The following is a 14,675-nucleotide window of genomic DNA, read 5'->3' as shown; positions in this document are numbered from 1 at the left end:
ATGTAATTTTTATTTTTATGATGACAATATCTGGACTTAAGTCAACTAGGATCTCACAGACTATTAGATTCAGTATTTTTGATGACTAAGGGACGAGAGGGGGAAATACTATAGTTTTGGCTGATTGAAGGGGAGAGAATTTTGGTGCATTTTAGAGGAAAAATAATCATTACAATAATTTAAAGTTATTAATCCACTAAGAATCAGAGCACAGTCCAAAGCCTGTCATTGAATTAATAATAGTTGGCGATTTCTTTCAGACATAGCGTTTGTGAGGTCATTTTTTTGAGGTTAGTGGTGAAAAGCTTCATAGCCACAGATCAACATTTGGCAATAAATTAGTTCAGCTTGTTTCCACATGGTCCAAAAAAATCTTCATTTGTTCCATCATGAAAAACAAACTTTCATTTGCTTGAAGCAGGGAAAAATAAATGATTTTCTTTTACACATTTTGACAATTTAATTTTTAGCATGCTTATATGTTAATTTTGTACAAAATGCCACTAACTACTCTTTTCCCTGTTTGGTTTTAGTCCCTGTAAAGGAAAAACAATGCATTTTTAGCTTTTAACAGAAAAAGCCAAGTTTTCTCAAGGCAACAACAATATAGGTCCCAAGAAAATGTATGTGACCTAAGACACTACTGAGGATGGTTGGGGTAGAGTCCTTCCCTAAGCCTGAAAAGGGTTATTACACCTCAGATCATGATAATCATATGATATTGCTGTCGGAGGCATGGGTATGGAATCAGTGACTATATCCTTTCTTATTCCTGTGACGTTAATCAAAAATTGATCACTTTTAACTACAGTATGATACAAATATGATAACAGATAAATCCCTGCTCAAAAAGCATTCAGTTCAGTTCAGTCGCTCAGTCGTGTCCGACTCTTTGCAACCCCATGAACCGCAGCACATCAGGCTTCCCTGTCCATCACCAACTCCAGGAGTCCACCCAAACCCATGTCCATTGAGTCAGTGATGCCATCCAACCATCTCATCCTCTGTCGTCCCCTTCTCCTCCTGCTCTCAATATTTCCCAAGCATTCAGGTAAAAGGCAAAAAAACTCAGAGTTGAAGGAAATGTTAACTTTAATGTTATTAAAAGTTCACTAAAATATCCTAATCAAGGTTTTCTCTCATAAAGAAATAGCACAAAGTGGTGGGTGGTGGTATTAATAGCTATGATAATAATAGTGGCCATTATTGAGGACATATTACATGACAAACCCTCTTCCAAGAGTCTTACATGCACAAGTTTTATGTACTTGTTTAATCCTATGACATAGGTAATACTATCTTCATTTTAAGGATGAGGAAATTTGGGGCTTAAAGGGATTAAGTAATTTAGCAAAAAAGACATAACTCTTTGAGTGGGAAATGGCAACCCACTCCAGTATTTTCGCCTGGGAAATCCCATGGACAGAGGAGCCTAGTGGGCTACAGTCCAGGGGGTTGCAAAAGAGTTGGACATGACTTAGCGACTAACCAACAACAACAAAGCCGATCTATAAATGAATGTTCCTACATTTAAATGAGACGGTTCATGCAAAACACTTATAGCACCTGAGAGAAGTAGATATTTAATAAATCTTGGCTATTTTTAAAGTAAGAAAAATTAGCAAAGAATCAAAGAATTAATAGAGGTGTTTTTTTTAATTACATGTGTATGTGAGTGTATTTCCTATTTCTTACATTTTTAGTATTACCTCTTAGGAATGAAGTTAATCATAGAAATAATAACTTTATTATTAATAACAGGGCTTTCCATGTCTCAAAGTGCTTGTATCAATTATCCAATTTGACCCTTAAAATAGTCTTCTGTATTTGTCAGCACACTGGCTTAGAGAAGTTAAGTAATACGTTGGCCACACAGTTGATAGCAGAAGTTGAATCCAGCTTTGAATCCTTGAGAGTGAGTTTATTTTATATCCTTTGATGTTGAACTAGTTTACTGCTTTTAGTAATGTTCAGTTGATCTTGGGTTTTCTAAGAATATAATCAAATCACTGGCACATATTGCTATTTCTATTTCTTTCCTTCCTATAGCTATGACTTTCACTGATTTTTCTCCTAATCCTCATTGGCAGTGCTTGTAGCACAGTACTACATAGAAACTCGTCTTGACTTTCGTACGTTTGTCAACAGTGCTCACGTTATTCCCTCTGTTTGCCATCCTCCAAATGCTGGGAGGTGGTCCATGCCTGTCCTATTCAGCTGTGAATAGGTATCTGTGCTACAGAAAATCCTCTCTAAGCTTTCTAGCTAGAGTAATCTCTCTTTATTTTAAACCAGTGGTTCTCAACCGGAGGCAATTTTGCCTGCCCTCCGCCCACCAAGGGGGATTTGACAATGTCTGAAGTTATTTTTGGTTGTCATAACTGGGGCAGAGTGTGCTACTGGCAGCTAATGGGTAAAGGCCAAAAGAGATGCTGCTAAACACACTACAATGTGCAGGACGTCCCCCTACGATGAATTAGCCAACCTAAAATGTTAGTAGCGCTGAGGTTGAGAAACTCTGTTCTAAATAACGGTTCAGGCATTATAATACATATTATTCTCTGCTTTAAAAAATGTATTTTTGTATACATTTGATCATTGACCATATTACTTGAAGGCAGGGATTCTGTCTTAATCATCGTTTTATCACAAGGGTTCATAATAATTGGCAAGACTTCCTCTATATCCATCTGTATTACTTCATTAAATACCTTACATTTATTTAAACATTAATCAGCCATTAATTACAAAAGATGACATACGTAAGATTAAACGACTTAAAGTTTCCATAAGACTTTTGATAAATGAGAAACATAACGTAGGACCTAATTGCTTTAATCTATAAAACTCAGGCATTGCTCATTCTTATTTCTGATTCCATACAACGTCCCCAAATGAGGCCATAACCATAGTACAAAAAAAGAGTATAGGAAAATAATGTATTTGAAAAGCCACAATCCACATATGAATGCATTTGGAAAAACATTTTAACCATGAAAATTTGACAGTGTTGACTAAAAAACTCTACTAGCAGAATCAAATCAAGGAGGAAAAAGAAAAAGTGAAAACTTCAAGACACTAGGCTCAAGGGAAACAGGATCAGGGAAACAAATGTTCAACATACGAACACTGGTGTCACATTTAAACTCAAACAGTTTTTTCTTTAATATGATCTCCTTGGAACTGAGTAGATGTGGCTTTATTTAAAGTGCCTAAACTCTCATACTCATTATCATATGTCGGCAGTAATTCAGACAGGATTTTGTCAAGGAAGAAAATATGAATTTTTATAATTCTTCTCATCAGTGATATTTCCAACAAGAGGTAGAAGATACAATCAATATGTGATGGCTTTGCCGTGCAGCAGAAATATTTTTTACAGCCAGTAAGGCTACTGTGATTTTTCATTAATAGCTGTATTTCTAAATTAAAAAAAAAAATTTTTTTTTTGGCTATACTGCACGGCTTATGAGATCTTAAATTTCCTGCCTGGGGATTGAACCCATATTCTTAGCAGTGAGTACGTGGGGTCCTCACCACTGGATTGCCAGGGAATTCCCTCTAAATAAAATTTTGAAGATCAATATTCTATGTTACTTTTGGAAAAGGCTAACAAAAAATTAGGTAGTTAATTGGTACATCTACTTTTTGGATGTGGTTTTCATTTTCATGCAGTCCCTTCATGCAACAATCTATCAAGTATGTCGTTTGAAGTGGAATACTCTATTAGGTAACCCAGATGTTTTCTTGGATTTTATTACATTCATAAAATTTTCATAACATTCACAATAGTAATAATACTGTAATGATGATCTGCTGTGGTCAATAGCTTGGGCAGCGGCCTCAATGAAGACGCACGTATTTCATGTCAAAGAGCAGACGGCAACTCCGAGGCAGAATAACGTTCGCCTCTAGATGACACTATATCCATTGCAGTAATTTGTTCCTTGCTTTTAAAGCACACATTTTTAATGGATAGGATTAGTTATTTCCTCATCAAATCGAGCTTTAATTATCTGAATTAAATAATTACTTACCTATTAAATCCGAGGCTCTCAAATTTTCTCTCAGAAACATAACAGAAGTAATAGCACTACCTAGAAAGAAAATGGCCATTAGAGGTGTTTCCAAATATAAAAGCACGTATTATGCAACACCATTTGAAAGGAGTTAAGTAGTCTCCGGTCTGACTAGCTGTGTCCTGGTCAGAGACACCTGGTGACTGTGGCCGTGGAAACGGCCTCTGTCCCCCTCATGGCTGAGAATTCACAGAAATGGGCCTACTTTATAATGAACCTACAGCAGTGACCAGGATGGCACATGGTATACAGTGAGGGCTTAATAAAGGCTGACTGAATGACTAAATGCCTGAGTGAAAAGAAAAGAAAGAAAGAAAAGAGGGAGGGAGGGAGGGAATAAGGAAGGAAGGAGGAAGGTAGAGACAGAAGGGAAGGATGGAAAGGCAGAAAGAGACAGAAGGGAAGGAAAAAAGAAAGGACAAAAAACCCCCCTTAACTTCATATCTCAAACTGATACATACTTCCCCTTACCTCCTCCCAAAATCCCTCTTCCAAGGGTACCTCCATTGAGCACCAGGACCCAAGGGCTCCTCCCGGTCTCCCCTCTCCTTCACGCGACTCCCCCAACAGCCTACTGGGCCGGTTAGGTTGGGATTTCACTGTCTCTCAAGTCCACACCTGCCTCTTCATTCCCTCTGTCACGATTCCGGCCAGCTTCACCTCAGGCTCAGATGGTGGTAGCATCTCCCCTCTGGAGCCTCTCATTTCACTACCCCTTCCCCACAGCACTAGAGGCATCTTTCTAAGAGGCAAATCAAGTGTAAATCCACAGCTTAAAACCTCTTAATGGCTTCCTGTCATACAGAGGACAAAGGCCAAACTACTAAGCATAACATTCAAAGACAGCCACGATTTTACTCCTGACAATTTCCTTACCGTGTTTGCTCTTCATCTCTTCTATATTCAGTGTCCACTGTCACTAAATTAATCATAATCCCCAGAAGCACCACTGAGTTTCATTGTAAAGGATTTTCTATAAGCGGTTCCCTATGCATCTCTGCCTCCATCTTTTAACCCAACTCTAGACTCAAGCATCACCTCTGGATTCTCCCAGACTGAGTTGACCACTCCACATATGTGTCATTACCCCTCATACAGCTTTCTCATTACATAAGACTTTTATTTTTGCCTCTTTTCTGCAAAAGACATTTAGGCTCTTTTATTCTAAGATATGTCTTTTTAAAAACTATTTATTCGGCTGTGTTGGGTCTTAGTTGTGGCATGCCCTGTAGTGAGTGCAGTCTTAGTTCCCTGACCAGGGATTGAACTCACAACCCCTGCATTGGAAGGCAGATTCTTAACTACTGGACCTGAGATATGTCTTATGAGATAAGACCTGGAAGTCCTGAGATATGTCTTATTTTTTGAAGATCTCTTGTATGTAGTTAGTGTGTGTGTGTTAGTTGCTCAGTCATGTTCAATTCTTTGGTACCCCATGGACTGTAGCCCACCAGGCTCCTCCATCCATGGAATTCTCCAGGCATGAATATTGGAGTGGGTAGCCATTCCCTTCTCCAGGGTATCTTCCTGACCCAGGGATTGAACCCACGGCTCCTGAATTAAAGACGGATTCTTAACCATCTGAGCCACCAGGGAAGCCCAAGGAGTTAGTACCCAACACATAAATAAAAGGGTTGGTGGGATCTCCTGCATTTGTTGACCCTTGTGATATTTAGGACCCTCTTTCCCATTACTGATGCTAATTAACCCTCAACCTTACAACCGAACCATGACCTACTAAGATGTGTGGGGTAAACTGAATCTGAGTTGTTCCTCCTCCGGAATCATGAGACAATGGGAACATCCGAATTTGCAATAATACAAACACAAAAACCAAAACTTCACAACATAACTTGCATTTAAAATTTTTTAAAAACCATTGGCTGAACTTTTTGTTTTCTTAAAGCAAAAATACAGAAAGAAAAATCACCATAAAATGATATTATCATCTAGAAAAAAACCCACAGTTAATATACTTGTGTGTTTACTTCCCTTTTGTTGAGATCAAATCATAATGCAAATTTTCTTTAGTTACTGTACTAAAAACAATTTGCCATGTCATTAAAAATTCTTCATAGATATAATTTTAATGAGTCTGAATTATAATCCACCAAATCAGTTACATTTGAATGTAACTCTATCTGGTATTGGGGTTTCCCTAGTGGCTCAGATGGTAAAGAATCTGCTTGCAATACCGGAGACCTGGGTTCAATCCCTGGGTCAGGATGATCCTCTGAAGTGAATGGCAACCCACTCCAGTATTCTTGCCTAGAGAATTCTATGGGCAGAGGAGCCTGGCGGGCTACAGGCCATGGGATCACAAAGAGTCGGAAATGACTGAGCGACTAACACACATACATATCTGGTATTTTGGCAACTGATTTAAAATAAAAGCACAAAATAAAAATAAAAACACCAGAAACCTTCATTCAAGATAAGCTGGAATCTCCGCTTCCTCCGTCTTTTTCTCAACCTAGCTCTCTCTCATTCAAGGGAGACACGTTCTTGCAGAGCTTTCCTGGGCAGGTATTTATAGAAACAGAGGTTTCACACAAAATAAACAGAGCATGGGAAACGTCCACCAAGCATGAGTTTGATTGTGTGGCATGGCCACTCTTCATAAGAAAAGTTGTGACAAACCTAGACAGCATATTAAAAAGCAGAGACATCACTTTGCTGTCAAAGGTCTGTATAGTCAAAGCTGTGGTTTTTCCAGTAGTCATGTATGGATGTGAGAGCTGGACCATAAAGAAGGCTGAGTGCTGAAGAATCAATGCTTTTGAGCTGTGGTGCTGGAGAAGACTCTTGAGAGTCCCTTGGACAGCAAGGAAATCAAACCAGTCCATCCAAAAGGAAATCAACCCTGAATATTCACTGGAAGACCTGATGCTGAAGCTGAAGCTCCACTACTTTAGTCACATGATGCAAAGAGCCGACTTATTGGAAAAGACCCTGAAATTGGGAAAGATTGAGGGTAGGAGGAGAAGTGGGTAACAGAGAATGAAGTGGTTGGATGGCATCACTGACTCAATGGACATGAGTTTGAGCAAACACCGGGAGATAGTGAAGGACAGGGAAGCCTGGTATGCTGCCGTCCATGGGGTCGCAAAGAGTTGGACACAACTTAGCAACTGAACAACAACAGCAGTGGCTTTAGAACATGAAAGCAATATTTTCTACAGATAAATTAATGTATAGATACATAGCTCATTGCATTAAGAACTGAGTTTGGGACTAGCATAAAAATGTATGAAAATTTTCTATTTCAGATTTGGACCAAATAATTCAGGGAAACTAATTTCACATTTTAGAGCATTAGAAAAGGTATAAAAAAAATCAAGATCTCACTCCCAACTCCCATTACTAACATCCTGTGTATATGTAAGGAATCTTTCCAAGCAGCCCTTCTCCAGGGGATCTTCTCAACCCAGGAATCAAACCAGGGTCTTCTGCATTGCAGGTGGATTCTTTACCAGCTAACCTACCAGGAAAGCCCTTCCAAGCAGAGGGAGATGGATTAACAATAGGTAACAATAAAAAAATAGGTTAAGTATCATTATACTAACACATACTAATGCATTCCATTATAACAATCCTTGAGATGTCTATTTCACAGTGAAGGATTCCATCAAGAAGGGAGACACTGCTTACGTGGAATAAGGAGATTTTAGAGTTAGCAGGAGATACAGAGATAATCTACTCTAGGTTCTAACCTTTACAGTTGGGAAACTGAGGTCCAAAGTCTCATATTTATTGATCCGTTCATTTAACAAACATTTATATTACAGCACAGCTGGAACCAGCACCCACATTTCCTTGTCCCACTTCACAGCACTTTCTAGCATACTACACTCCATTTCCTTCCTTAGAGTAAGAAAGGCATCATTTTCCTTCTCATTGCTAAGCCACAGTTTCAGAAATAATGTCACTTTCAGAAGGAAGACAGAAGAACGCTATGTAGTAGACAATTTCATTGCTAAAAGCAAAAAGGACATGATTGGTAACGATAAACTTGAAATGTACTATATACATCAAATTATATCAATTGCCATAAAATAGTTATCAGAGTCTTATGAAACACAAATATACTACTTTTACTTTCTGAAATAATTTATGTGCCTGGTGTATTTTCCATAAGTTTTGAGAGAACATGTAATTTGCTACAAAATTTTAGCTAAGATAAGGGAATGAGATTTTTTAAAATTTATCTAGCAAAGAAAGTAATGAAAAGAACATTCTCTTAAGATACATCTACTTATAACTAATTTATCTTGCAAAACATGATTAAAATGAGATCTGTATTGAGCAAAAAGACAGTTTCTGAGCAACAGCTAATAACATGATTTCTAAGAACAGCAGTAAATTTTAATTTTATTTATTTTTTAATTGGAGGATTATTGCTTTACAATGTTGTGTTGGTTTCTGCCATACAACAAGAATCAGTCATAATTATATATACACACCCTCCCTCTTGAGCCACCCTCCCCACTCCCATCCCACCCTTTCAGGCTGTCAAGAACAGTAGTAAATTTTTTTAATGATAAAAAAATAAGCAAACTGCACTGTTCCCATATACATCTGCAATCAGAAATCTGTCAAACTCAGCCCTGTCTAGTTGTTGCTATAACAACAACCTTGCCTTCTAAACATGTACAAGGAAGGGAAAACTATTACGCTTTTATTTCTATAGTAAAAATTAATATTTAAAAATAGAGCATCTAAAGAGCAATAGTTTAAAAAGCATTGAAACAGATAATGCTGGTAACTGAACAGATTTTTACTAAGTATATTAAACTGAAGTTACTATGGAGCCCTAACTGCAGCACTCACAGTTTATGGACATTTTTGACTAATGGCATCGTTGAGCAGAGGCTCATAAATCCTCTTCCATGCTGGCTTTCACAGGTCATGCTTCTACACAGAGAATGCTCCCAGACACAGGCCTACACACAGTGCTCCTGGCACAGGAGTTAATTCATTGCATGGTGAACACAGTGACTCCAGAGGCACTGTGGGCCACAATGATTAAATGCATTAAAAAAAAAAAGGTAGCCTATGGAAGATAACACGCCCAAGTTCAAACAGTGGTTATGTAGGAATCACGGGAAAAAATACAGCGGGAATACTACGTAAGAGAGAAGGACAAAAAAGTGTCTTCTTGTATTTCCTTTGGTGCAAAAGCGTGCTCTCATGGCGCCGTTTATTAATGTATTCACACAGCCTCGATCATAATACTTCATGGTCAGGAGAATCAACCACAGTTACAACGGGCTGACTCTTATTGGGAAGTCATCTATACTCTTTTTGGTGATGAAGAGTCACCTGGCTTGCAGGCAGAATGGAAACGATTTCCTGTCATGGCTGTGTACAAGGGTGAGATACATGGACATTCTGCCTTGGATTTCCAGATGAAAACAGAGGCCAAGCCAAGATCCCCGTGCTTCAGCTGCACCAGGTATAAGTATGAGGAGCTGTCAGTCCCAAGTGTAGACATGTTTCAGTTTGCAGCATGATGATATATCTGCACATTTTACTTAAATTCTCCCCTCCAACACAAACAATATTTTTTTTTTTTATTAAGGGTTTAAGAACACAAAAGAGGCTTCAGTAACTATTCAAATGTGTTATGGTATGGCTATTTTTTCATTCACATTTATTTACTTTTCTCCACTGTTTTACCCTTTTATGACCACTGCTATAAAGACAGATTTAACCCAAAGTTTTAAAAAATCAATTATACTTTATTTAAATGTGAGTATGTATATGACATTCTTATCTGATTCAGCTGGAAAGGAAAAACCTTTGGTTCCAGGGTCACAAACCCAAATGCCTACAGGGGCCAGTTGGGTAATTCTCTAAAGAAGAAGGAATAATGAGGGTGGTGGGCTGTGCTGATCAGGGGCTGTGGGCCTGTGGTGACCTGGCGTACACAAGATCAATGAAAGGCGGTAGCCAGAACTCAGTCCTAGCCAACTTTAAGTCCAATGTTACCGGATCTGATTCTTTAAGACAAAAATCCAGTTTTTGTGCATCACTGTCCAATTTTTAAACACGGGAAATCAATTTGTATTCTTAAAAAGCATTCTTTGAGCCAAACAAACACAGCAGAGGCCAGATCTGGTCTACAGGCCACCCCTTTGTAAACTCTGATCTAGTCCGCAAATGAAAATTCCATCAGCTCGCCTGCCTAGATATTCAATTTATTGTTTAACCTCTATAATCCGAAGAGAAACCATGGTATATGTTTATAATACAGGGAAGCAGAACACAAAGTACTAAAGAAAACACTCTTTTATAAAAAAAAGATCCCATGACATGAAAAGAACATATTTATACAATAATGCTACAAACAGTTCCTCACATGTAAATATCTGGCTTGTGGTTTCTGACCGCTTAAAATGGCAACTTTATTGTGCTGCTAAAAAGCAAACCACAAAAGCACTTTCATGTCAGTCACAATCAAACTTCAAATACGTGGGCAATGTTGAGTGCACTCACAGGCTCAAGCAACTCTAGCCATTTTGAGGTACTGACTTCTCCAAAAGGATCACTCCTCTTTAGTTGCAGAATTGGAGGAGAGAAGTATGTCAATTACAATGAATTCCAAGGAATTAGGATTCGAAAATCTGAGGATGTGACACTCTGAAAAATGTTTCCTGACCGAGAAAAAGTTGTCCCACCACCTATATTGGCAGGAAAGTATCCAGTAATTCACGTTAGTAAAAATCGCTAAAGGGTGTGGAGAAAAAGGAACCTTCCTACACCATTGGTGGGAAGGTAAATTGGTACAGCCGCTACGGAGAACAGTATGGAAGCTCCCTAAAAAACTAAAAATAGAGTTACCATGTGATCTGGAACTCCACTCCTGAGCATACATCCAGACAAAACTATAATTCAAAGAGATACATGCACCCCTATATTCATAGCAGCACTACTTACAACAGGCAAGACATGCAGGCAACCTACATGTCCACTGACAGATGAGTTGGCAGGTGAGCGGATAAAGAAGGTGCGGTACACATATACAATGGAATATTACTCAGCCACGAGAAGAATGACATAACGCCATTTGCAGCAACGTAGATGGCCCTAGAGATTTTCATATTAAGTAGAGCAAGGCAGACAGAGAAAGACAAATATTGTGTTATCACTTATTTGTGGAATCTAAGAAAATGATACAAATGAATTTATTCACAACACAGAAAGAAACTCACAGACACAGAAAATAAACTATGGTTACACTCTAGATGTAAATATAAGACAGGAAAACAACAAGGACTTACAGTATAGCACAGGGAGATACACTCAATATTTTTCTAACACTCTATCACAGAAAAGAGTCTGAAAAACACGCACACATATATAACTAAATCACTTTGCTGTATACATGAAACTGACACAATATTGTAAGTTAACTACACCTCAGTTTTTTTAAAAAGAGAAAAAATTGCTATTGTCATTTATTGAAGATAATGAAATTATAGGTAACATGCATAATTTCACATGAGGAAAGTTACCTGGATTAAGAACAAACATCTTTTCTACATTTTTCTTGATATACATTAGTGATTAAATTGAATGAAAGGACTCCAAAAATGTAAAAATACAATCTCTGACAGGATTAACTGTGTATTATACATGTAATAGCGCAATATATCATCATCAGCAATTTCTTTAGCAATACTGTGGTGTCCTCAAAAAGTAAGGATGGGTGGAAAAGATGTTTCAAATAAAGGTTTTTGGGTTTTAGGAATGCTTTCAGCTGAGAGTGCATGAGCAGACATAAAATGAGGACTTCAGGGATTTATTCCACACATTTTATTTAGGCAGGTTTTTGGGACAAATGTGCTACGGCAGACAACCCAGCAAGCCACCGAGAAAAGGGATATTTTCCGCATATTTCCAGAGTAAAAACAAGCGTCCGTGTGAAGTGCCACCATCACAGGCAGCCCATGAGCCCTGACAACCTCATTCAGGCTGGCGCCGAGCACAGGGCATTAAAGGACAGAGAATCCGCCACACTGAGGCTTGTGGGACGCTACAGGTCACTCGCTCATGGGCCTGTTTGTGTTTTCCTTCATTTGTTTCTAATAAAAATCTTGGAGACCAAAGTTACTGCTTGAGATGACTTCTCTGGAATTCCAAAAGGCCTCACCAGGGTTTTCTGGCTGCGCTATGACCATTGTTTAATGGAATACAGACACATTGCAGCTTACAGCTTCATAACGGCACACAGAAATACATGAAACAACATATATTTCCACATCATGAATTTCAATTTGAACAAAAGCCAGCATGTTAGGGAAAATGCACGATGGAAAAGACTTACCAGTCGTCTGCTTCATTCTCGCCTCATTTTCTCAGTGCAGTTCAGATCTCCAGCCTTAATTCAAATTAGCCGAGTCACAGGGTGACTACTTCTCTTAGGAAATTATCCCAGGGCCAAGGAGACCTCACTGCTATCAATTTTATCATTCCATATAAAATTTCAAGTGTTTGATCTCATATAATTCATCGTGAATTTAATCTACTTATTACTCACTTCTATTCACCTGGGCAGTAATTAAGTAAAATAACAAGGTTGTATGTCTCATACAGTTCCCGGCACGGTAGATGTTCATTCAGCATTAGTTTCCTACCTTTAACTATTTCTAAACTGTTACCTGAATTTAATTTGGAAAAAGTGGATCTATTCTCTGAACTCTAATTACTTTCAATCAATACACTCAGAGGTATAGAACTGAAAAATGTCCATCATGTTTTATTTCTCCCACCCTTCCTGCCCCCGCAACAACATCCCTTCATATCCCACTCCCTAGCTACCCCTAGACAAGTCAATTTTATACTGAGAGAAATCTACCATGAACCTCCTTCATTTTCTGTGGCTTCAACTCTTCAGTTTATTGATAACTTTATTATTTTCACTCATCTCTCAATGGTTATGCATAGCATAGATCACCATCAGGGGATAAACAGAAAAAAGCAAACATAAAATGTAAGGGCACACTTTGTATTAATAGATGCACAAATAATCTAACTCAACCCCCCAAGGACAGGCTTATAAACCTGTAAGTCTTTACAGAAGTGAATATTCACAAGTTCTTTGCAATAAATGTTTAACCATTGCACTTCATCAGGAATTGAAATCTTTTAAATAACACCTTGGAGAAGGAAATGGCAACCCACTCCAGTATTCTTGCCTGGAGAATCCCATGGACAGAGGAGCCTGGCAGGCTACAGTTTATGGGATTGCAGAGAGTCGGACACAAGTAAGAGAACAAACAAGCAACACCCTAGAACAGAACACTTCTCTTCCTATATCCTAGAACAGGATGGCCTAGAATACTCAATCCTCACTTTATCAAAATTCAAATTCAAACCAATTGTGTGAGGCTGTATGATTTCTTGTATCATGCTGTCCTGAAAAAATCAGACAGCCGGCAACATGACACATAGTCCCAATCTCCGGGTCTCAGCTGAATGGCCAAGATGAACATTAAGCAGCTCATGCGTTGCATGATGAGCATCGCCAAAGGGGAAGTAAGGGTCAAAGCTTGTACATGCAGTTGAACAGGCTGTGCACTGCACAAAGACACTACATGTGAGGGGGCACCACCCACAGCTCAGGCCTTGGTGCTTCGTATATTTCTCAGGACGATTTTCCAACAGATGGCACTAGCGTGTCCTGCTCCGATGACATTATTGTCTTAACATAATCTGCAGACCAAAATAAAGTATGAGAAAGGCTGCCTTTTTCTAATTCACAAAAGGGCACCAATAGATGAGAGGAGGGCCCATGCAGGGTGCTAAGGGAGCAGAGAAAAAGCCGGTTTAATTTAACACAGAAGCCAAAAAAAAAAAAAAAAAGGCCTCCTGGGGAAGAGGGACAGGAAAGATTAGCAGCAGTTTAAAATTTTATTACAAACTGCACAGAATATCCAAGTTATTTCTCTTTATTGGATTTCTGGTGTAATAAATAGTTTCTCAGAAAAACACTTTCTCAAATTGCAGTTAGATCTGAATGTCTCTCTGAAGTTAATTAGGAAGTGAACAAAAGTGCTCTGAAGCCAGAGCAAGAAGACAGAAAGTTGCACGCACACTTTAGACTGTTTTCCCTCGGACAAAATTCTGTTTGTTTTTTATATGTATTTTGTTTTGCTAGGTTATTTGGAAATTCTGGTAGTTTCCAACACATTTTGGTGGGGAATATGTGGAGGAGTCAAAAGATAATTGCTGCTTAGAGGCTGAACAAATGAGCTGTGAGGAGCCTACCCTTCTTCTCCCTGAGAATTAATTACTGGAGGACCAATGCTGAAGCTGAAGCTCCAATACTTCGGTCTCCTGATGGGAACAACCGACTCATTGGAAAAGACTCTGATGCTGGGAAAGATTGAGGGGAGGAGGTGTAGGGAGCAACGGAGGATGAGATGGTTGGATGGCATCACTGACTCAGTGAACATGAGTTTGAGCAGACTCTGGGAGACAGTGAAGGACAGGGAAGCCTGGTGTGCTTCAGCCCATGGGGTTGCAAAGAGTCGGACACGACTTTAGTGACTGAACAATGAACAACGACGATGGTAAGGACAATAAAAGGCA

General features: G+C 38.8%; 1 protein-coding gene across 2 annotated transcripts in view; it reads right to left on the bottom strand.

Moving 5' to 3' along the window:
* The window catches only part of NIPAL2 (NIPA like domain containing 2), a 92,920-nt gene that overhangs the window by 43,849 nt on the left and 34,396 nt on the right, over positions 1–14,675 (bottom strand). For both annotated transcript variants that reach the window (XM_061439285.1, XM_061439286.1), the window contains exon 4: positions 4,038–4,097. In XM_061439285.1, the coding sequence (XP_061295269.1) occupies positions 4,038–4,097 (60 nt within the window). The remainder of the gene's footprint in view (positions 1–4,037; positions 4,098–14,675) is intronic.

The sequence above is a fragment of the Bos javanicus genome, chromosome 14 (assembly GCF_032452875.1).
Source record: "Bos javanicus breed banteng chromosome 14, ARS-OSU_banteng_1.0, whole genome shotgun sequence".
Taxonomy (NCBI): domain Eukaryota; kingdom Metazoa; phylum Chordata; class Mammalia; order Artiodactyla; family Bovidae; genus Bos; species Bos javanicus.
This window is presented reverse-complemented; position numbering and strand designations above follow the sequence as displayed.